Source organism: Gastrolobium bilobum, unplaced genomic scaffold (genome assembly GCF_033153095.1).
Source record: "Gastrolobium bilobum isolate Gb01-03AN ecotype WA unplaced genomic scaffold, APGP_CSIRO_Gbil_v1 utg1608, whole genome shotgun sequence".
Classification (NCBI taxonomy): Eukaryota; Viridiplantae; Streptophyta; class Magnoliopsida; order Fabales; family Fabaceae; genus Gastrolobium; species Gastrolobium bilobum.
Genome location: NW_026898739.1, coordinates 326,133 through 352,438, shown reverse-complemented (window position 1 = coordinate 352,438; position 26,306 = coordinate 326,133). Strand labels below are relative to the sequence as shown.

The 26,306-nt window shown below is 34.0% G+C and overlaps 1 protein-coding gene across 1 annotated transcript; it reads left to right on the top strand.

Moving 5' to 3' along the window:
* Window positions 1-3,760: 3,760 nt before the first annotated feature.
* LOC133283760 (2-alkenal reductase (NADP(+)-dependent)-like) lies at window positions 3,761-16,779 on the top strand. The gene is made up of 6 exons (XM_061480673.1): window positions 3,761-4,009; window positions 4,254-4,437; window positions 4,831-4,997; window positions 8,766-8,848; window positions 9,010-9,136; window positions 16,525-16,779. Exons 1-6 carry the CDS (start codon window positions 3,761-3,763, stop codon window positions 16,777-16,779), a joined length of 1,065 nt encoding a protein of 354 aa, XP_061336657.1.
* Window positions 16,780-26,306: the final 9,527 nt, after the last annotated feature.

Genomic DNA, 26,306 nt, shown 5'->3' with positions numbered 1-26,306 from the left:
CAGAGGATCCAAACGCCTCCAGAAAACCCAACAGGATCATGCTTGAAATAATTGGGAAAACCCAATTGCTTTATGATCTTGTCTCCTCTTAAGCCTCCAATTCTGACTTCCAACAAGGCCAAGATGTTGACTCTAAACCTGTATTTCAAATCTCTAAGGAGAGGGGGAAACTTTTCTTCCCCACACCTCTACAATTCCAAGAAAAAACAGACATAAAACTAAGGAAATAAAAGGCAATAAAGGGGAAACCCTAGAACCCTTACCACATAAATTACTGAGTGGAAGATCCCCCCACCATCATGAGGGTATTTTCAAGCTCCATTTCGTTCTGATCAGAGAGCAATAATCCCATAGGAACCAGACTAATAGCTCCCTGACCTCTCTTGGCATTTAAGCTATTCCCTCCCTCGGCACTGTCTTTCACTTCTGGAGTTGATTTGCCTTTAGATCTACTCTTGCTTAGACCCTTAGAAGGCCCATCAATGACAGAGTTGGGTGAAATATTTTCCACACCAGCCTTCTTAACCACTGACTTGGTAAGAGGTTTAGTTTTGTCTTTCCCCTCCTTCATATAATTCCTCTTCAAAAAATTCTCTGGGGATTTTAGCTTCCTCTGAGAACTTCCCCCAGCAGGAGAAGCTTCCTTGTTAACCTTGCTAGGGGATCTCACCTCCTTCTTACTAGTTGAGATACTAGTACAGTCATGATTAGCCAGAATGGTATGATTCTGAGCTTGTAACTGCTGACTTTCATTTACCACCTCTTCAGCATTCCTAGGAGGAATAACACAATTACTCCCAGTTACATCCAATTGAACCTGCACCCCCTCTTCGCTCCCACTTTGCTTAACTGGTCTAGCTTTTAATTTGCGTCCTCTAGATTGCCTCTGAACAACCATCCAGCTCCCAAAGGCATCTTCCTGCTCCTCCTTCGTCACACCTTTCCTTGGGTTAGACATGCTATCTTTCCCCTGACTTGAGCCCTCACCTTTATGATGTTTGCAAGGCCCCTGGTCCGCAGGACATTGGTCCTTCCTGTGACCATACAGGCCACACTTGAAGCAGATAAGATGAAGGCTCTCATAACCCACTTGAAGCACTCTATTACATATCATAAACTTGGATAGGAAACTCTTTCTAAGGTCTACTTCTACGCATATCCGAGCAAATCTAGCTCTTTCAGTTATAACTTCGTCTCCAACATCACTTTTACGAAGAGAGTTCCTGTCCACTTTGAGTGTTCTACCAAAAATATTTCCAATTCTCCAGAGGTGTCTAGCTGCGTACAATTCAATAGGCAAACCCCGAGATTCTAACCCATACTGCAAGCTTTCTGAATTCTTCATCATAAGGATCGAAGAATGGCCTCCACCTCTGGATGACCACATAGTGATCATTCACTATCCATGGGCCCTCCTCAAGAACATGACAGTAGTCACCGTCGTCTTGGAACCACAATAAGAGATATCCATTATCAAGATCAATGAGCTCATAAGTATTTACCAGGTTCCACAGCCTCTGCAGTCTTGACATAAGGAATCTGACCCTGATCTTTTTTCCTAGCATCTTGATAATTAATGCTTTCTTCCATTTCTCACAGTCGGCTTTGTGTTCCTCCATGGAAAACGTGTATCTCGGACAGAGCGGGTCTTCAGGGAGATCCTGAGTCAGGCCCTCCATCAGATCTGCCTCCTCCTCTTTTTTTTTTTGCTTGGTGATCCAATCTTCTTCTTCGTTGTCAGATAGACCTCTTTTCCCGTTCAATCGCAGTATTTTGTCTCTATAGGACACCACCCTGGAGGGGGGGTTCCCTTTGGGGTCCATCTCTGCCCCTTCTGGTAGTACAAGGGAGGTCGAAGAGGAAACAACAACTCCCTCCCCTTTCTCCTGCATCTCCTCGTCCATGGTCAGATCATCCATAGGTTCACCGTTAGGTTTCTTTTCACACCGATGATTCAACTCCTCTTCAGTTTGGATCCGACCTCTCGAACCCTTTGTACTATCCTCTTCCATCGAATCCAGCTTCGTCTCTTTTCCAATCTCCATCAAAGTGCAAGTCTTGAACCAGAAAACCCTAGCAGAGGAAAAAAAATCGCACGCGTGGGGCTACGCGACCATCATTCTTTTATTTGAGTCAATTTTTTTAATACTATGTTTGGTTGATTGTAAAATATTCCTTAAAATATATAATAATTTTACAAAATTAACCTTCCCAATTATTTCGAGTCTGTAATACTGCATTTCTTGTTGACCTTATATAATGATAAATTGATAATCACAATAATATAATTTTGCTTAGCATTTAGCTACAGAATATCAAAAATAGAAAAAGAAGAAAAAAAAATTGATAAATGTATTATTCAGAAAGAGAAGAAACAAGACATCAAACATAAAAGGGAAAGGCACCTTCTTCTTGGTTGTTTGTTCTGATGGACGGGTTGGGATTATGGCCTTCAATGCCGTCTGGGGTTCCTCTCTCTAAAGCTAACCCCTTTCTCTCAGGTCTCATTCACACATCTTCTCTCCCTTTCATACTAAATTTGAGCAGAGTTTTATCTTTTATACCTATGTAAATCTAACCCAGAGATTTCATTTATAATATAAAATCAAGAGCAAAATTTTATTAATTTATGAACAGATCATGATCAATTGTGAATGAGAATGAGATGAACTTGTTTGCGGTGTAGAGGTTTAAGATGGAGGAATACATGGAAGGGAAGAATCTATTGCAGAGGTGTGATGAGTTGTTGAACAACATAGAGAAAATGACGGTAGCGAAGGGTATTTTTGTCTTGACAAATTTGATGTATTTTCCCACCCGGTTGGATTTTAGGAATATCATCCATTTTAGTGGTATTTTAAAATGAGAATCTGCTTCGTAATATCAAATCCCGAGAATATAATTTTTTCGGTAAAATTTTCAAAATTCCTCTATCAAATGTGGGGAAATAACATTCTCAATCTCAATTCTCTAGGAATCTAAAATAAATTCACCTACCAAACATTCTCTTAATAACAAATTGCCTAACCCATACTCGGACTACTTTATTAAATAAAAAAGGAATTTCTTTATCAAAAGATCCGTTTAAGTAAAAGCTAAGACATAAATTTTAAAAATATTTTAACATTAAATTTTTAGATATGCAATTTGTAATTTTATTATATATAATTTTATTAAAGTTTATAAATATTTTAACATTAAAATTTTTAAGTATCCTAACATATTTGAAGACCTTCAAGTAATTTAAGACTTGAATAAACTTTTGGGCCAAGTTTTGAATTTATATTGTCACAAAATTAGGGTTAATATTATTGACATCATCTTAAATTAGCATTTATTACATGCAACATTATAAGATCCTTCTAGTTTGGAAAATTGCGAACCCCCCCTTATTTTGGAATCTATATACAAGAGGAATGGTGTAGAAGTCATAAAGAAAGGAAGGTAAGTAAAGAAAGAATAACTTTATTCATCAAAAAAGAAAGAGAGAATAACTTTCAAATACAAAATGATTTTTAGGGTGCAAGAAAACTAAAGGTCAAATATGTTAATGTAATTTTTTAAAGAAGAGGTGTTAGGTGCAACTGCATATTTGTATCTGCATATTTGGACAATTGTACAAGCATATTTTGTGTTCAAAATTTGTACTAGCATATTTGTACTATTATTATTATTATTATATTAGTTGAATGGGAGATGTGTTCTCATACCTGAATCAATATATAACTCCACAACCATAGACTGTAGTAGTGGCATAAGCATGGCTGAAAAGGAGAACATGTTCATGGTGGAAAGCAGAGAATGGTACATGGTATCCTATGCTCCACACGGTGTTCCAACTTCTGATCATCTTAAACTCCGCACTGTCATTTTATCAATGGACGCAGATTCAATTCCTGATGGCCATGTTGCCATTGAGACGCTGCTTATTTCCATAGATCCATACCTACGCAGCAGACTCACTGGAACCATAGACGGACTTTGCTTTCAGCAATTTGAGCTTAATGAGGTATATTATATACAGAGAAGGATCTATTTATAATTTTTTTTTTCAAATTACACTAAGTATGATCAGTCATATACTTTTAATTGAAATATGACTGATCATAGTTTGTAAACAAAAAAATTTATAAATATAACATTCCACTTATACATATGTAAATGAACCAATAATATATGTTATATTTATATGTGCAAACATACATAATTTTTTTTGAATATGTGATTTATTAATTAATAGGAATATGTTGCAGGTGATTACAGCATTTGGGATTGGAAGGGTAAAACAATCAAAAGACAGTAAATATAAGGAGGGGGATCTTGTTCTGAATCCAAATTCTCCCGTTGCAGAGTATTATGTCACGCCCTCCTCTCATATCGCTAGAAAAATCGATGCTGCAAGTGGCATTTCATTGCCCGATTATCTAAGCTCCCTAGGTAGGTGTGATGTCATTAATTCTCCAAAAACAACTTAATTATCTAGTGAAAACACATGAATCGTTTTACATTATGCATTTCTAAAATAATCCTCGTGTAAAAGTGATTTAGACTTGAAAAATAAATAATACGCACGCTCACATATTTTATTTTAAGAAATTTCATAATATTTATTAGAAAATAAAAAACAGTATAGATCCAATATTAGACTAACTAATTATAAAGGCTCTAAAGTTGTAATGCAAAGATACATGAATAATTTTATATTATATATTTTTAATAGTTGGGTGATGGGTATTGTATTTCAATTTTTTCATGAGAAATCCAAGATTAGCGGAGAGCAAGAGTACCTACATATATATGATAAACGTCTTGTGGTGTGTTGCAATGCAGGAGTACCCGGGTTTGCAGCATGGGTGGGGATAGAGGTGGTGGGAAACCCGAAACCTGGTTCAAATGTGTTCATATCTGCGGCTTCCGGTGGTGTGGGAATGATTGCTGGTCAATTGGCTAAGCTCAGAGGTTGTAGGGTCATTGGAAGCACAGGATCCGACGAAAAAGTAAGTGCTTAAATATTTTATTTTGGGTTTATTTTTTCACTTTTTAAAAAATAAAATAAAATCATACTTAGCTATTCTCAATGGAAGGTTAGTTTATGATAAATTAACTAAAAAAAAAAAAACAGTTCTTATACCAATTAATGGGAATAGATCAGCTTGATTTTGATATATTGGAAGACCGAATCAGATACAATTAAACGTAATCAAGTACTTTTTTGTTTAAAAAATAGTCAACTTGATTTTTGTTTTTCTTTTCATAACTTAATTAACAATAAATTAACTTAAAAAACTCGATAAAACATCGTCAAATCAATATAAACGAAAAATTGATCAATTTATTTTATAAAAGCAACATAATTAAAGTTTAATAATTTGTAATTAATTATGTAAGTTACAAAAAAAAAAGTATATAAAATTTGTATGTTTTCAGTTTTGATAGATATTGTTTAATTTCATAAACGAGAATAGAATTCAGAACCAAATTAATTAATTTTCTCAAAAAGAGAATTAATTGAAATAAAATTAATTAATTGTCTTTCGTTTTTATTTTTCATTTCAGAGTGAGTTTGAATATGTTTTAGAAAAAAAAAAATTCTTTTATGAAATAATTTTGTTAACATTCTTTTAAAGCTACTCTTTTTTTTTTTAGATATCAACGGATGTTTGAAATACTAACAAATTCAATTTTGAGTTTCAGTGTATTTTCGGTTATTATAATTCTCAAAATGAATTCATCCCTTTGGGCAAGTTAAATTCTTGGATATAACCGAAAACCCTAAACCGAAAAGCCGTAAGCCAAGAAAATTTTATATATACCTTTCGGAAAACGCATTGGCTTTCACTCAAGTGATCCATTAAATAAAGCAAAAAATGCACGTTACAGACGAAAGGTAGATGTTCATTGGCGAATAAAGAGAATGCAAGCTATGCAAAAACGGATTTGACTCATTTTCTTATCTTCACGAGGTCTTATTCGATCTTTCTACGCATGGTTCGTTGGTATTGGGAGGAAGCTGTGAAGCTTCTAACTCTAATTACCAGCTCGGGATAGAACGGATTTCTCTACAAACCGGGTCACCTCCTTTTTTATGATTGATTCGCTTTGGTAGTGTTTAAATAGTTCCAAGTCTTTCGAATAGACAACAAAGATGGTAAGATTGGATCTGTGCTTACTGGTTCTAATATGCTGCTTTTACCAAAAGATGATTGAAAAGAAAGCTGAGAACGAGGCAAAGAGGGAGACCGGGAAGAACTGAGTATATTAGGCCCTTATATATATATAAAATTTTCTTGGCTTACGGCTTTTCGGTTTAGGGTTTTCGGTTATATCCAAGAATTTTCATTCAGTTTAAAATGAATATAAATAAGTTATTTTTTCTGCATTCACTATATATATATATATATATATATATATACATTTATGATTTATTTTTTCTGCAATGAATATAGATAAGTTATTTTCATTCAGTCCAAAATGACATTATTTTGGGACGAAAATCAAGGTATTTTTGTAATTATAATTTATTCCAATATTTTAATATTCTTTATTATTATAATTTTTTAATCTTTCAACTTAAAACAACGTCATTTTAGGAGTAAATATAAATAACTTGTCTGCATTCACTATAGAAATCTTAAAGGGATATATAACTTATCTGCATTCACTATAGAAATCTTAAAGGGATATATATATATATATATATATATATATATATATAGGGGAAGGTCATGCTTACAACCTATTTTCGTTTAAAACTTCTTACAATCATATCTTAACCGTTGATTTCTGTCAATCAACGGTTAAGATTTTCAAAAATCAAATTTATTAATTAATTATTAATTTATAATAAATGACAACCGTTGATTGACGAAAATTAACTATTAAGATATGATTGTAAGTTTATAAACTATTTGGGTTGTAAATATAACCCCTTCCATATATATATATATATATATATATATATATATATATATATATATATATATATATATATATATATATATATATATATATATAGGGTTCTTTTGACTCAAGGGTAAGACTTTTAAGTCTTACTTCCCATCTCAGCCGTTGATAGATGAAAATCAACGGTTGTCATTTATAGTGTAATTAATTATTATAGTTTCCTAAACTATAACCGTTGGATGGATGGAAATTAACGGTTAAGATGGGGAGTAAGACTTATAAGTCTTACTCTCGAGTCAAATGATCTTTCCCAATATATATATATATATATATATATATATATATATATATATATATATAGGATTCTTTGAACCGTGTCAAATTTTAAAATTTGATACCAAATCCTATCCATTGATTTTCGCCAATCAATGGTAATCATTTATTGAGAATCAAACTTATCAAACTCATTAATTAATTATTAATTCTCAATAAATGATAACTATTGATTGGCGAAAATCAATAGTTAAAATTTGGTGTCAAATATATATATATATATATGTATATATATATGCGTGTGTATATATATATATATATATATATATATATATATATATATATGGAGAGAGATCATTTGACTCCAGAGTAAGACTTGTAAGTCTTACTCCCCATCCTAGTCGTTGATTTTCGCTCATCCAATGATTATATATATATGGGGAGGGTTCTTTTGACTCCAGAGTAAGAATTTTAAGCCTTACTCCTCATCTCAGCCGTTGATGGATGAAAATCAACGGTTGTCATTTATAGTGTATTTAATAATTAATTAATTAATATGACTTCTTAAGCTATAACCGTTGGATGAGCGGAAATCAACGGTTGAGTTGAGTAGTAATATATATATATATATATATATATATATATATATATAGGGGAAGGATCCGTTTAGAAACTTATTTTACAAATTACAGTAAGTATGACCGGTCATACACTCTTGATTAAAATATGACCAGTCATACTTAATGTAGTTTGTAAGAGTTTGAATTCAAAAAGTTTATAAATATAACCTTCTATATATATATATGTGTGTGTACTTAATTATCATAAAAAAGCAAACTTACGGGTCTCAGCTTGTACGATTGACTGATATGATTTATAGTCATGTGTATCCATAAGATAAGTTGAACAACATTTTTTCTTCGAAATATTCCAATCGATTTATCGTTTTGCGACTAGTCCGATTCAAGACGGGTTCAAGATTAAGATTTTAAAGGTGATATTATGGAGAATCGAACACATACTCTCACCCCACCTGCTCCGCTCCCAAAGGTGGTAGTTGAACCAAGCTTTAGTTCACATTAATAGTTCATTTATTTTTTTATTTTTTTATTTTTTTTTTGTAATAAAGAGGGGCAAAAGCCCCAAACAAAACAAAAATTACACGACGCGAGAAATTAAAAGATCTACAGAAGCATCCTGAAGAAGGAGCTCTAACAAAGGAGAAGGAGGAGAATGATAAGCAATAAGATTATTATCATCCTCAAAATGCCTAGAAGCAAACCAGTGAGCATATCTGTTATTTTCTCGAAATGTGTGGACCCAACGAACATCCCAATCTTCAGCAAGCCATTTGTGAATACGGGAAACAACCTGAGAGTTTCTGTGTGCAGATTCTGCGTGAATTTCTAGAATTTTAAGATTTACCTATACATTCTAGGATAAATAAACTACGGCACTGAACTTTAATGCATCGATTGCACCAAAGTTTGTTCCATTTACACTTCAATTTCTAATGCTTCTATCTTTCTTATTATTATTCTTTGAGTAAAGTTATAGGTACTTTTGAATTACGTTAAACTATTTTTCAGGTGAAGCTAATAAAAGAGGAATTTGGGTATGATGATGGATTCAACTACAATAAGGAAGCAGATTTTGATGCCGCTTTAAGCAAGTAATCTACCTCTCCCCTCCTCCCCACAACTATCATTTCCTCTCATATTGCTATATATATAACACTCCCTTTGCACCAATCACATTGCTTGTTCAGAAGGATATATATTGTATGAAATTAAGCAAAATTTTGTGACAGTTCATAGCATGCAAATTTTGCAGGTACTTTCCTGATGGTATTGATGTTTACCTTGACAACGTTGGAGGTAAAATGCTTGAAGCTGTACTTAACCATGTCAACAAGTGTGCCAGGATACCACTTTGCGGGATGATATCTCAGTATAATAAGGTGAACTGTAATAAGGTGAACTGAACTGGCTCATATTTGCGCACTTCATTATATTTATATATATATATATATATGGTAAAATCATTTCTGCAGCCGCTTTACGTACAACAACGACATGTGTATGGTTATGATTCCTCACATTTAATGCTTTCATTCTTTGTATGGTTATAATTTCTCGCATTTAATGCTTTCAAGTATATATATGGCAAGTATTTGATTGCTGCACGTACAGCAGCTGCAGAAATGTAAACCCCTATATATATATGGGATTGAAATCCGTCATGTTACGTAAAAGAAATTTGGTTTTGCAAAAAAATATAACTATGTATTACGAGTAGTACATAGTTATAATATTAAAAGCTATTTTTTTCTCTTCTCAGAAAGCTTTCGGGTTATGTGGCAGAAAGAGAAAAAATAACTTTAATATTGCAATTATATACTTCGCGTAATACATAGTTATAATCTGTAACATAACCAGATTTTCCTTCCTACATGATTTTTATATTTTCCTATATGTGTGTGGAATAAATCTTTAGTGCATTAGATGCATCGAAAATTCAGTACATCTACCCATTCATTTTGTGACACGTAGACAAAAAATATCACATCATCTACTTTTTCAGATGATGTGATATTTTTTTTGATGTGTCGCAAAGTAAATTAGTGCATTTGATACATTAAAGATTTATTCATGGTTGGGCGGTTATTTTGGTCCAATGTCTGGATCTTATTCTATCTGAACTTATTTTAACTCAAGGGATGAAAATATTGGACAAAACTCGTGCGTATCAATAATCAAATATTATGAAAGTGACTTTCTATAAATATAGGTTTCTGAAGATATATTCATAATTTTCTTAACCTATATTAGTGGCAATTTTTGGTGTTATTACAAGTCAATATTTATTGTGGTAATTATATAAGTGTATACTATTGTTGGAAATCCACGCATAAATCAAAATTAGTAAAGAGAAAGAGAAGAGAGATTTGACATAGTGATTTACTCTGGTTCATCCAATGTAGACTACATTCAGCTTGTTTATACTATATTCACCTAATCGCCACTCATTACAAGTCACTTGGTTTACAAGGGAATATAAATAAGCGATGAGCCCAAACCCAAACTACTAAGGAAAAAATTATAATAAATCAGAGGCCCACAACAGTTCCAGGCCTTTACGAGCGAGACCCCAGTTGACTTTCTGCTGGCCTCGCCAACAAGAGTCCTTATCTGAATGCGTAGTATGAGCCATACCCAACAACTATATGAGTTGAAGTTTTCTCGTATTACATGATAATACTTTCTTTTCCTACATACACAGCAAATATGTGGGTCCCACTAATTTTTTTCTTATCTCTTTTCAATGGGACCCATATGTTTATTGTGTGTAGGAGAAGATATTTTTCTTATGTAACGTGAGAAGTTTTTAACCTATACTATATGGGATTAATGTTTCTCATATTGCAGGAGATAATTTTATATCTTACACACATATAAAAGTGTGTGGGGCTCATGTAGGGCAATGTGAGAAGAATAAAGAAAAAAGAAAAGAAAATGTGATCCCCACACACTTGTACGTAGAAGATAAATTTTATTTCTTACAACATGAGAAATATTAATCTCATACTATAAAGACATATGTTTTGGTAGGATTAGGCAAAACTGGTAAAATGGAATGAGTCAGGTTAGCCTAATTAATCTAAGGGGGTGTTTGGTAGAGGATAGTTTTTTTTTTACCTGGAATTCATGATTTCTGAAAATATGGTGGAAATTTTTTTTTCCCGGGAATGTTACTAAAAAATTGTTTGGTATGCCAAAATTCCCCCCATAATATTAGGGTGTGCATAACAACCATTTTATTTCTTGGCATTGTTTCCGAAAAGAAACAATTCTTTTCTATTTCTGGGCCTTGGAACAGTTTCGGAGAAAAAAAATGTTTGATGACATGTTCTATTTTTATTCCGAAAATGAGAATAGCGTTTGATAACACAACAAATAATATAATAAAAAATAATGGTGGTGGCGATGGTGATGACATGGTGTGGTGACGGCAATGGTGATGACATGGTGGTGGTGGTGACGACAATGGCTGCGATAATGGTGGTGTTGGTGGCAGTGACGATAGTGGTGGCGATGGTGGTGGTGACATTTGTAGCTGCGATGATGGTGGCAGTCGGTGGCGTGGTGATGGTAGTGGTGGTGGTGGTGGTGGTGGTGGTGGTGGTGGTGGCTGTGGTGACAGTGGCATAGTGGTAGTGATGGTGGCGATGGATGGAGGTGGCGCTGATGGTGGCGGTGACATCGTCGTGGTGGTGATGACAGTACTGGTGGTACGGCGAAGGCGGCAATGATGTTGGCAGCGGTCGTGTCGGGATGATGGTGGTGGTGATGGTTGTGTGGCATCGTGGTGGTGGTGACAATGGCATTGGTGGTGACAATGGCATTGGTGGTACAATGACGGAGGCGATGATGGTGGCGGTGGTCATGTCGGGATGATGGTGGTGGTACTGATGATGGTAGTGGTGGCGATGGTAGTGGTGTTGACAGTAGTGGCTGCGATGATGGTGGTGGTGGTTGGTGACGGTGGTGGTGGTGACAGTGGTGGCGGTGGTGATGACGGTGGGGGTGGTGGTGGCGGTGGCGATGGCATTATCTTGGTGGTAGTGGTTGTGGTGGCGATGACATCATCGTGGTGGTAGTGGTATGGTGGCGGTGGCTTCGTCATGGTGGTAGTGGTGGTGGTGACGACGACATTGGTGGTACAACGACAGCAGCGACGATGGTGGCGATGGTCATGTCGGATGATGGTGGTGGTGATGATGATGATAGTGGTGGAGAGTGATTAAGAGAAATAAGTTTTTCTCATTTTGCGTCCGAGAACAAAAAGTAGAAATTTTTTGATTCTTTTTCTATTTTTCAGCACAAAAATTTAACCGGTTCATCCCGGGAACAAAAAAGTAAATCGGTTCTACCAAACAAGTTTTCTATCCATTTCTGTTACCGGGAACATAAATTAAGAAAAATTGATTCCGGGAAGATTGTCATGCGCACCCTTAGTTTAATTTTGCTGATGCTATGTAGTTGATTGTAAAATATTGTTGGGAATCTGAATCGAAATTACAAAATTACCCTCGAAATAATTCCATTTCTTCATCAGTATTGAATAGTTGGAATGCTAGTCTACACAGTGGAGACACTACTGAGGTTTGGATTGGCTACAGTTCTACAACCAGGAATGGGTCACAGTCGAATTTTCTGCTGCAACAATTAAGTATGGAGAAAGCCATAATCTTCTGTCATGGGAATTCAACTCAACTTTGAACAAAGTTGGAAATAATACAAAGAAGACAAGGTTAGTTGTGATTTTAACTGTCTCTAGTGGTGTTGTAGTATTGGGAGCAATTACAACATATGCATTAATTTGGAGGAAGAAAAAGAAAACCAAATTATTCCATGCTTTGAATGATGATTCCCTCCGCAAGAACCAAGGAATTTTAGCAGTTGAATTACAAAGATCTGCATATGCAAATATCATTCATACATATAGACGATGCAACAAAAGAAAGAGTTGGTACTTGAGAAAAAGCAAAATGGTATTTTGGTATGAGATAAGTGTGACTCCTTTCCCACCGAGGTGGAAAAAAATAATACCATTCCATCAATGGTATTCTTCGATGGGAATTCGCCTGTGTAAAACAAAATCACGGGAAAAAGATTTTTCTGGAATTATTTTTAGTCTTCCTCCTATCAAACATGGGAAAATAATTTTTTCATCTCACTTTTTCAGTATTCCAAAAACAAATTCATATCCCAAACACGCTTTTAAAGATATGTGTAAGTCAGACTAACAAAATCAACCCAAAATTTTCTAACCCAATTTATTCTAGCTTAACCCATCCTGGGTCGGGCCCATTAGCCCAAAATCTATTCTATATTTTATTATATAAACTATCATCTAATATATGTTGGAGGCATATCAAACAATTTCCAGATTTAGATATTACTGTCCTCAGCAATAAACTGGATCAAAAGGAGATAGCAAGGATTAACTACGTGGAGAAAAAATATGGAACACAGACATCTTAAGAGATCAGAATGCTATGCATGTATAACTTCGCTGTTGAGAACTCGAAACAATGTTTTTTAGTTTAATCAAGAAATTCAGATTATAACTTGAATGTTCCTCACTAGATATATGTAACTCTCATCGCTCTAGTGTTTGAAGGTTTCAACACTCATTCCATCAGTGTAGTAGTAATTTCATAGGCTTGATCGTATTCTCAGGTTCCTAAGATTAAGGAACACATTTGACATGCATAAACTAATAAAAAGGTCTTTAAGGGTTGTATCTTGGCCTGGTTTGGGGGTAAGAATTTTTTGGACAGAGGCTGATTAATATTTGAGATTGAAACACTGAAATTTCTAACAATACTTTCTTCTCAATTCATAATTCTGCCACTTTTCGTCAATTCGGGATTCTTATTCCTTTTTTACTACCTCTTTCTTTCCTTGTTTGCAGATGTTTTCTTTCTTTTCTCTTTTGAATTGCTTTTTTGCAGACCATTCTTCTTTTCCCTTTCACTTACTTAACTTTTCATTGAGAAGTACCTTACTTTTCCTTTGATCAACATTTCAATCTCTTTCAAGGTGTGTCAATTGAAACAGGGTTAAGTAACTTTCATCAAGTTTTTGAATCAATTGATCTAAGGCTCAAAAGGGCTGACAATGGAAAATTTCTTCTAGGTAGGCTATTTGGCTCAAGGTTAATAAGAATAAATGTGTCTTTATCATATCAGCAATGCATGCAAGCTAGAGAAACAGATCAAGTTCTAGAAGACTAAAACAGTGAGGACTCTTTGAAGAAATTTACTGTTTAGGCTCAATCCTCACAGATTTAATTTCAAGCTAGAATCTAATTTCAAAATTTCACATCAAGCATTATTTAAAAATTCCTCGCTAAAGAAGTTATTCAACGAGCAATCATTCCTCACAGATTATGACATTAATTCCTATTATTGCTCCACAAATATCACCTATACTTCTTATGATTGAATCAATTTAGTCACTGATTAAGCTTTTTTCAAACCCAGGAATGTTGTATTTTTTTTTTCAAAAATCTATTACTATAGAGAAAATAAAATAAAAATCAATCAAAACGAAAAAGAAAAAGGTTAAAGTATCTCCCCTTTTTAACAAATTTTTCTTCTTCTGTTAGACATCTCTGTTGTGTAATTTCGCAGTTAGCAATTATCGCATATGGTATGCGCCCCAATTCCCAAATTGGTGCTGTCAGCGCCAGAAATCAAAAATTTGTTGCGAAATCAACAAGTATACGGTTCGTTCCAAGTAATAAAGTGATAAGTAAAGATCGTTCCCTCGAGGATTAATGCACCAATTATTACTTTAATTATTCCCCTTAATTTGGAAAACTCTGTTTAATTGAGAAAATAATTATTAACTGTAATTTAAAGACAGTAATAATCAACAACATTCAATAATAATCAAGAATATTCGGAAAAAGATGAGTAATTAAGATTGTAAAGAAAACTGCAGTTAGGACGCACTTCTCCTCCGATCCTCCCTTATATTTCTAAATTGAATTTTAAAACTAATTAACTTATTAGCTCCGACAATTCATTCTTTTTCTATTAAATAATTGAACCCTAATGTCTTAGTGTATTCAACCATTTAACCCAATTAGAGTCCTAGTAATTCCTCTTGAATCAAGCATTAAGTAAATAAATTTAAAAGTCTGCAATCTATGTAAGCCTATGTCTTAGATCATGCACATATTGTTATTCTACCCTTGTTAAGATTAAAACTCCAATATTCCTATTGAGAGCTCTAACCCTCAAAACCCTATAATAGAGCGATCAATTCTAGAAAGGATGAGAAATAATTAACACAGGTAGAATAAAATTAAATTAATTAAATTAATTATAAAAACAATTTAAAAACTAAAAAAGATTCACATTGGGTCCGTGATCCCAACTACAAAAAAAATTAGCCAGACATATCTAACTTTAGCAATTCAAAATAATAAAAAATTCATAACAAAGAATTAAAAGAAGAAGATGAAGAAGAAAGATCAATTGTCTTCAGTCTTCAAATTCTACGAAATTCTAATCTCCAGCGTGAGCCTCCAAAAACTCAGTTGATTTCTTGATCCTCACAATTCTCTCCAGCCAAAGATGCTTGCCTAAGGGTGCTTAGTCTCTTTTTATAGACTTTGTTCCCTTGTTTTGAAATCCTGATCATATCTTCCAATTGAGATCTCCTCCAGATACCCTTTGATGTAGGGTTTAAAATTGTCACGTGCTTTCCGCGCAACTAGCGCCATATTGGCACTGATATATGGCGTTGATAGCTTGGGAATTTTGTTTGGAGGCAGCAGCTTCGCGCTGATAGCATGGTTGCACTGTGCTGAAAGATAATTCTGGCGCTGATAGAGCCAGTACCGCACTAGTAGCGCAGTGGATTCAATCTTGTGTTTTCCTATCCTTCTTAATTGGGCCCCTTTCTCGTTCTTTTTCCTACAAAAATATAAGAAAATCATTGACAATATACCTGGTTAGGATTTATCAGTTTAATGGTAATTATGGGCCTTTTCATTCAAGATTAATCAAGATCCTTGCTCTTTTTGGCTTAAAATCATATATATGCTGAAGGCATATCAGTATTCTTCGATGGGAATCAGCCTGTGTAAAACAAAATCATGGAAAAAAGATTTTTTTGGGATTATTTTTAGTCTTCCTCCTATCAAACGTGGGAAAATAATTTTTTCCATCTCACTTTTACAGTATTCCAAAAAAAAAAATTCATATACCAAACACGCTTTTAAATATAAGTGTAAGTCAGACTAACAAAATCAACCCAAAATTTTCTAGCCCAATTTATTCTAGCTTGACGCATCTTGGGTCGGGCCCATTAGCCAAAAATCTATTCTATATTTTATTATATAAACTATCATCTAAGAGCCAACTATGTCAATTTTCCTCCCTAATTTATTTTCATTAGCCTAAGCCAAGTTACTCTAATTTTATACTATATATTCTCATTTATTTAAATTTTTTAAGATTCGATTTTTTATATTGCTTTTTAAAAAAGAATATTTGGGTCTTTGGGTTGGAGCAACCTAATAGTTTGAATTGAGTAGGACTAGACATAAATTTTTGACAAAATATACTAGGCCCGACTTGAAGTGGTTCAACCAAACTAACCTGATTTCACTGCTTTAGGATTAGTTCCAAAGTCCAGAATATTGTGATTATTTAGATCTTCTCTTGAATTGCAACTTAAACCTATTAGCATGCATGGTTCACTCCAAGAATTTTTCTTGTATATGTATTTTGGTTGCCCAATTAGTAACTAGTTAATGTTGGTGTAGGTTTGGACTGAAAGAGAAGGCGTCAGGAATCTTCTGAATATGGTTGGCAAAGAAGTGAGGATGGAGGGTTTTGTGGTGGAAACATATTTGACTCGCATTGGAGACTTTTCTAAAGAGATGGAGGGATACATAAAAGAAGGCAAGGTTAAGTCCAAGAATAAAATAAATATCGGAATTGAAAGCTTTTTAGACAGCTTTAGCTCTTTATTTTCTAGCTCTAATATTGGAAAAGTAGTTATTCAAGTTAAGGCATAATATCCATATGCTTGATAGTGGTGACCTTTCTATTTGAGCATCACATATTGAGCCCCCTCTCCCATTTTCCAGTCCTTTGTTTTAAACTTAGTACACGAAGACAGAATATATGTAATAATTATTTGGTATTGTGATAAGGAGCTTTTAAATCTCGTCCAATATCCGGTGCAAGTAAGTTTTTAAGCTATTTTTTAAATTCTATTTATATAATTAATGCAACAAATGATTGTTAGCTACTTTCTATCCTATTTCATGTATAGTCATGCTATTCTTGTACATAAAATTAACAGAAAAAGATTTCTGCAGTTTATGTAGATAAGTTATCTACGTTTATTTTTAAAATGACATCGTTTTAGAATTGAAAGATTAAAAAATTATAATTGTAATGACTATAATAACCCTGAAATAAATTAAAATTACAAAAATAACATTATTTTTGTCCCAAAATGACGTCGTATTAAGCTTACTGCAGATAACTTATATACAGTAACTGCAGAAAAAGTGAACCATAACATTAAAGTGCTTGTATATATATATAAAATAATTAAAGTGCTTCACGTGTATGGCTTGGCCGTACTAAATGATTTGAAGCAAATTGAGATAATAAATTTTCATTTTCACATGAATGGATTTCTCATGTGTAAATTTTATATGACTTGGTTTGTGAAAATTATATATTTATTTTAGTTTACATATATTTCTCTATCTTTTGAATATTGATAAATATTGATGGTGTCCCACTTATTTTTTATTTTTTTGAAGAGTCCCACTTATTTCATGTTTGTAAAAAAAAAACCAAAATTTTCACATTTATAATCAAGTCTTTTGAAATTTATACATGAAAAATTTCATTTTCTTTTTTAATATATGCAATATTTGTGATATATATGGATTTGATGTTATACTAATTTTCAATATTTAATTATATCTCAAATTTCAATATTTCTACGCAAAAGTGAGGGAAAATGAGAAATTCTTTTCGGTGTTTTTAAAAGTAAAATTTCTATTATATATACACTACTTCAGCTATATGATTCATTATTATTTTTAATTTAATTATATATAACACTCCCTTTACACCAATCATATCGCTTGGTGAGAAGGATATATATAAATTAGAAGAGGATTATATTGATAATTTTTTTTTTTTTTACAAACTTACAAGTTACATTATATCTTACTGGTAAAATTTCATTCAAGAGTGTCTTACCTGTAAGACATAGTATAATTTGTAAACAAAAAATTTGTAAATATAATATTTCTCCAAAAATTAATTTTATAAAATTAAGCAAAGTTTGTGACAGTTCACAGTTTGCAAATTTTGAAAGTACTTTTCTGATGGTATTGATTTTGACATTTCACTGTTATCTTTGTTTTAAACTCATTACATGAAGATGGAATATGCAATATATATGGTTTTCCAATTTTTTTTGTTTTGTTTTGGAAATACAAGGAAAACATCAAACAAACAAAAGGATTAATTACAGATCATTCTGGTTAGTTTTGGTGTAATTAATTAGTGTTGGTTTCCTAATTAGTGTTGGATTAACTGCCCTCTATCTTGGTTTTCCAATTAGTAATTAGTTATGTTGGTGTAGGTTTGGTTTTGTTCCAATGACGACAAGTATATCGATCGTACAAGTAATAAAGAATGGGTAGAGTATCGTCCCGCGAGGATTAAATGCACCAAGTACTATTCTCACTAGTCCCTTAAATTTGGATAGATCAATGGGTGTAGAGAAGAGTGATTTTGAATTAAAATAAGAATAGAAATAAAGACAATTGCAAAGAATTCAGAACTAAGGCAAAAACGCAGAGAATTAGAACTGAGTTTGATATTAATAACGGAGACTGTAGCTCACCTCTGATCCTTCTAGAGTAGTTTAAATTAATTTCAATAATAAACTATCTCAATTATTTCAAACTATTCATCTTCTAATTAATTAATTAGTTAAATTCTAATTTCTTCGTGACTTTAACCCTTTAACCCAATTAGAGCCCTAATGTCTTAATAATTCTTGCAAGGCTATGTCTAGATCTATGTAGCACCGATACTGACACGGGACACGCGACACGATATGACACGACACTCCGACACGTTAATTCTAAAAAATGTTAGATTTCGACACGTTAGGACACGTTTTGATATTAAATAATATTTTTAATTTATGTAGTGTATATTATATTTAATATTCAATAATTTAACAAAAAAATGAAACTAAACTTATAATATTCATCAATTTTGTAAAGAAACATAAGATATCCCAAATATTTATATTAAACTTAATAAAATAAAAAGTGTAATCCAACGACCCTAATAGTTGGAACTAAAAACTCAACGTAATGCAACCTTTGAATCTTTTTTTGAATTTCTATAACGCGTTTTGGAGTGTCGGAGAGTGTCCGGAAGTGTCGGACACGACACGTCAGGGTTTTTGAAGTGTCGGTGCTTCATAAGTCTAGATCATGTAATAATTGGTGTTTCACCTGTGTCAGGATTAAAATTCCAATATATCTATTGTGAACTCTAACCCTCAAATTCCTATAAGAGTGATCAATTCATACAAAAATATGTAAAATTAATCCCAGGTAAAACACAAATTGTAAGAATTCGCACCGTTAATTAAGGAAGTTAATTAATTAATTATGAGAAATTAGGAAATAATTTCATAATTGACCCTAATAATTATGAGAAGGCTTAATTAATTATAGAAAGTAATTAATAATGTTGAAAGTCGCTTTTTTGATGAATAGTGCAGATACCAGTTCTGTTCCTCGGTATAAATGCGTACCGATGAAGTCTTCCGAAAAATTATAATAAGTGCATGAATATTCCTAGAATAATATATAGGACTTGTAAAACAAGTTTCAAGTGAAAATAATGAGAACTGGTGCCAGAACAGATACTGGCTATGTAAAAGCGCGTACCAAAAAGGTGCTACGAAAAATAAAATAAAAATATGAAAAATCTGAGAAAAATGAGTAGGTTCAGAATCCTAAGTTTTAGATTAAAATGCTAAGCGTAGCTATTTGCGCTAATAAAGTGCGATTAACCTTTAACTGCCTATATATACTATATGGCACAGATTTTTAGGGCATTATTCAGCCTCTTATGTGTGGATTCCTTCCTTCCTTGAGAGAAAACCCAACAAAACTCCTCCTTTCTTGTGGATTCCCTTCTCCATTGATGAGCAAACACTTGGGTGTGTGATTGAGAGGATTAAGGGCACTTCTTGCTGAGTTGGGGTTGCTGTGAGAGGGGTTGTTGTTGCTGCCTCTGAGTTTGGTGAGTGTGTGCACCTTTGGCTTGGCATTGTGGTGTCAAAAAGTCATCTTTTGTGCAAAGAACCAACCTTTGGTGTGCCATTTTCGTTTGCCTTGCAAGTCAGAACTTGAGGAGCTGTTGTGAGAGCTCCAAGAGCCTTTGTTGCTCTGTTTTAAGCTTGGGTAAGCTTCATCACCTTGATCATGAGTTTTAATGGTTAAAAGTGGAGTCTTGGCATGTTTAATGAGTTGTTTAAGTAACCAACTAGTATATGAACTTAATAGGCTTAAAGATGCATGCCTTAACGTTTAGAAGTGTTAAAAATGGAACCTTGAGAGTGATATCCCGCGAAATGCAGAAACTGCATTTTGTCGTGAAATATCCGGATATGATATCCGGATATTGATATCCGGATATGAGCTCTGTAGATATCCAGATATTGATATCTGGATATGGGCTCTGTAGATATCCAAATATGGATATCCGAAGATCACATCCGGATATGCATATCCGGATATGGCCCCGACATACATCCGGATATTCTGGGTTTTCGAGAATAGTAACGGTACTATTCATACAGAACCGAGTTATGGGTTTGTGGACCCTAGATTGATGAAGTTGAACTTCTATATTACTTAATTTAAGTCAGAACCTAAGTGGTTAAAGGCTTATGGCTTTGTGAGAAGCCTAAAGACTTGAAACGTAAAGGAAATGCGTTGTCTTTATGTCTTATGCTTGTTGTGTTTGAAAATTGATTTGATTGCTGGTCCAAAACAGATTGTGATTCTGCTGTGTGTGGACCTATGATGCACGGACACGGACACGGGACACGGGACACGACACGACACGACACTCCGACACGTAAATTCTAAAAAATGCTAAATTTCGACACGTTGGGACACGTTTTGATATTAAATAATATTTTTAATATATATAATATAATTTACATTTAATACATATAACAACTCATAATAACTTATATACTAATCAAATATTAAATTTCGTAACATAAATAATAAAACATCCCAATTCTCAGGTGCACTGTTATCTTTTTCTTAGCCAACTATGTAAACCAATAATCAAAAAGGAAACAAACAAAGAGGTTATGACACGTGTCCGACTTTACCTATTGTTATTATTTTTCTTAATCCAAAATTTAATCTCTCCACTTATCACAGATATCAGATTGCATGTTATCACACGTGTCCCTATCCTTTTTTCCATCAAATGGAATCTCTCCACACAACTTCCTTGAGAATAGATTACTCGTTGATTATTCTTCTTTGAGGTGTGTGTTTCCTTGTGAGGGAAACGAAAGGCCAAGTCAAGGTCTTTCACTCTCTCTTAGTTCAAACAATCCTTCCAGTATTGGCTTGCAATCTTTTGAGCTAAGACAACCTGATTTTGTTTTGTCGAGTTCCAGAGAGGGACTCTTCGGAAAATCCACGAATGTTCATCAACATCAACAGCAGCAGCAACAACAGATGTTGCAAAATGGTTATTTGAGTGCTAAAGCTGCGAATCTTTATCAAGGACATTTCCTGCTCAAGAACTCCAAGTACTTGATACCTGCACAAGACCTTCTGAACGAGTTTTGTTGTTTGGGCACTTATCCACAAAGAACAAATCCACACAACTTCCAGGGGAGATGTATGTAGGCGACGAAGAAGAAGATGACCGAGATGAAGACACGATCGACGACGAAGCTCCAGCGTGAACGAACGAGAGAGAGGATAGAGTTCTAGAGTTTTTAATTTTTATTAAATATTTTTTAATTATATTTTTATTTATTTAAAAAAAATCAAAACGTGTCCCAAAACGTGTCCACATCGTTGACTGCGTGTCGGATTCGGTCAAATTCGCGTGTCCCACTAGTCAACGTGTCCCAAAAAATTGACTGCGTGTCGAACGCGTGTCGAAGCGTGTCGGAACGTGTCCGTGTCGGACACGTGTCCGACACGCAAATTTTCCAAAAATTCCCGTGTCCGTGCTTCAGAGGTGTGGACTTTGAGCTTGTGTGGACTCTTGGCTTGGATAGTTAGATTGCAAGGTAAGCTTTCGTGTCCTCAGTTTAGTCATTGTTGGTTCCACCATGTCCCATGGGGGGATGGTTTATATGCATGATGTGTTTTCATGTATTGCTTTATTGAAATGCTATTGAGCTGTTAAGTGCAAATGCCTTATGATATGTATGTGGTGTTCGCCTAGACGGCATGGGCGCGTACTGTGTGGGTAATAGACATATTCCTGCATTTCTCTGGCCAGTAGATTAGTTATAACACACATGACATGATTATCTGCTGCATTGCACTGTTTTGGAACTTATACTGCTTAACTGCTTTTGGAACTTATATTGCACATGTAAGTGAGCTTGGGGTGGAAGATCTTTGAGGACCCCTTGCTTTACTGAGATTTCTGTTTAGAGATCTCACCCCACGTTTGGGGCGCTTATTTCAGGTTCAGGTAACTCAGGGGTTGAGACCTCTAGCGACAGGAGGCCGGAGCTTAGTTGATTGATGTTATCTGTTTATGCTGCTATGCTTGGATGATGGATTATGCCTGTTGCTTTTATGCTATTAGCTTCATATTATGGTTGTTTGAGCTGAGACTCTGTTTGATTATGTCGTTTATTTGGAGAGCATGGGGATTGTCCATGCCACATTGAGTTGACTTTATGCTTTTAGATTCGAGTTGTATAATTGTATCAGGATTATGTCTGGTCTACATGTTGTAGTTCCGTGACTTAGATACTCACACTTATCTATCAATTGAGGTATTTCAGTTAGCTGTCTTTTGCAATTTACATACAGGCAATGTTTTTATGAAAATGATTAAGTAATCAACTTGACTAATTATAATGACGTCATAATTGAGAAGAAAAAGATATTCCGCATTTATTAATTAAGTGTGGCTTAATACGATGACATGTTAACAAACCAGGTATACACGGGATGTTACACAAACAATCTGAGACAATTTATTAAAGAAACAATTTAAACCACAAAAAGGATTCACACCGGATCCATAACCCTAATTACAAAAAGAACTTAGCCAGACATAACGGCTTAAACAAAATAAAGAAATAAAAGAAACTAAAAGAAATCATGAAGAAGAAGAAGAATGAAATTCAATGTTGAACGATCTTCTGCAAGATTCTCTCTCTGAGATCTCCGATCTCCAGCTTATGCTCTTAAATTTGCTCCCAAAAATGAAAATTGCTCAAGCTAAAGATTAGGGGTGTTAACAGGCCGAGCTTTGGTCTTAATAGGCTAAGCCTGTTTTAAATGTTTCAGCCTAACAAAGCCTGCTACCTGTTATAAATATAATTATCGGCCTGTGGCCTGACTTATTTACAAAAAATAAAAGCCTGGTTTACCTTGTTTAAAAAAAATGTATCCAAACAGAATATACAATCAACAACACTAGTAATTCCATAAATATTCATAAATTCAATGTATATTCAAACAGAATATTATAGAATAAAATCATTCAAAAAGTCTGTTTAACTAACAAAATGAGCTGAAATGGATTGAGGAGAAAGATAGGGTTATTACAAGTAGTATAAAAAATATAAAATATAAATAAAAAATAATATATTAGGCAAGCCTGAGAGGCTCTAAGGCCGAGCTTTTGAATTGGAGCCTGAGGTCTTTTTATTGAACAAGCTTTTATACAAGTTCAAGTCTAGTGCCAACAACCAATTTTAGACATGTGAGCTTAGGCCTTCACGAGCCGAACCAAAGGCTCCTGGTTCATTTAGCACCCCTACTAAAGATACTCAATAAGGGGTTACATTCTCTTTTTATAGCTTAATTCTAAATTTGCCCAAATCTTTTGTGTAGAATCCTCTTTTAGATGAAATTTGATTCTACTTAAAAACAGTCATATGCTTCCGGCGCTAGTAGCGCCAACCCCGTGCTACTGGCATGGGAGATATAAGACTTGATTTTAGCTCTGGCGTTGGTAGCACCACTCTAGTGCCACTGGCGCGGGCAATTTCACAATGCTGGTGCTTCTAGCGTCAGTTAATCCAATCATACTTATCCGTTTGGGCATCACATGATTATTTTATTGATAGGTCCATAATGCGCCTGAAGGTTAAATTAATTTCTTAATTTAAATCTCCTCCTATATTATTTAGGTCCAATCTAATAAAATCCAACCATTCTTATCCAATGAGGCTTCACATGATTATTTTATTAATGATCCTATAGTGCGCTTAGAGGTTAAATTAATTTCTTAATTTAAATATCCTCTCATTCAACATAAGCAATTTTTTCACTATCCAATGGGGCTGCACATGATTATTTTATTAATGATCTTATAGTGTGCTTGGATGTTAAATTAATTTCTTAATTTAAATCTCCTCCCATAATTATTTAGATCCAATATAATAAAATTCAATTATGCTTATCCAACGAGGCTTCACATGATTATTTTATTAATGGTCATGTAGTGCGCTTGGAGGTTAAATTAATTTCTTAATTTAAATATCATCTCATTCAACATAAGCAATTTTTCAATTTCCAAGAATTGTTTAATTGAGACTAACCTTTGTTTGATTTCAAAAATCATGTAAGCAAGCAAGCCGATGAACGTGCATCGCAGTGCTTATCAGAATTTTGAAATCATTAAGGTCCTAAAATCTGGTCATAATAGTCATTTGCTTCAAACAATCATGACATAAGATTGTGGTATGCAGCGTGCGTTTAACACATGACCATTTTAACAGACCCACAAATTACTCGCAAAATAAATAATTCTCTTAGGAAATTTTCTAGATCATTTGTCTAGCTTTTAATTATCCAAAATTAATTAATTCAATTATTAATCTATATTTTTTAGAAAAATATAATAATTATTAATCAATTTTTTAGGATAACTTAAAAATCAAAATCATCTCATAATAACTATCATACTAGTCGCTTGATGACATAATAGCTAAGTTATGCAACAATATGGCACCACCTACTCTATATGGCATGTTATTATATCAAGCATGTTATCAATCATATAATTCATCCATTCTTAAAAATAAAGCAATTATAAAATAAACTTTAATCCATGGTTCCTAGAGGAAAAAAATAAAATAAAACTACAAATTGGAACAGAAAACTCTTCAGCCTATTTCCTTCTTCTTTTCAGTCCATAGATTCTTTTTCAAGCACTTTTATGTTAACCATGGGCTCAAAAGCCCAAAATATTAAATTTTGGCAAGAAATCCAAAGTCAACTTTTAGGAACCCTAGCTATCATGCCCACTGCACCATCATCCAAACTCATCTCAACATGAAACTTTAGGGTCATCACACGCAAGGAAAGAAGACGCTACGACCATCAGAATCATCCCAAAAGGAGCTTGCACGCGCCCCACCTTTGTAAGTGTGTGAATCACAATCTCAGCCGCTTCCAGCAGCATATTGCGGCCCGTCTGGTCACCTTTCGGCCGGATGTGGTCATCATCTTGCTCGGCTTTATGTCCTTTTTTTTTCTTATGTGGTTGTTTCCTCAGATCGACCATCGGATGATCCTGCACATACCCAAAACAGTGACAAATGTATTTCTTTTTGCATCTTCTTGATATTTTTTCATTACAATTTTTTGTAATACAACGAAAAAATGTAAAAAAATTGAAATAAAAATCAAGGAGGAAACCTAATCATATGGGATTAGCCTCCTTGTTACAACCCAAAAAAATACAACCAAATCATATCTCTACCATGGATTAAAGCTAAAAACCAAATAAAAGCATCACTTTTTATGAAAAGATTATAAAGGATACACATACAAATCATATGACCAACAAATATAGAATCATAGGAGTCATATTTTATGAAGCAAACTAGTTACATGAATAGTAAAACTAGATTCACATACTAATGTACAGCCAAAACTCTTATACCAATTGTATAAACTATTGGGTTTATGCGGAAATGATTTAATACCTAGTACATTGGTATGCTTACCGAATCATTATCGTCTCACAAACACACAGGGCATACATCTTAGATCGCAGATCTATGAGCAACCTCTTTGTATGTAACTCCCCTTCACGAACTGATCTCATATGGATCGCAGCATGAACGATCTCCTCATAGAGGTTGGTATGCGGTAGACCTTTCAGACTATGTCTTAAGGGAAATGAGTGGTGAGTGAGTACTCTCTCACTTTTAGAGAGACAACCTTACTTGCCTCTGCAACCACTAAGTGAAGACTAGAGAGGCTAATGACTATCTATAAGTGTAGAATATACAAGAGTTCCA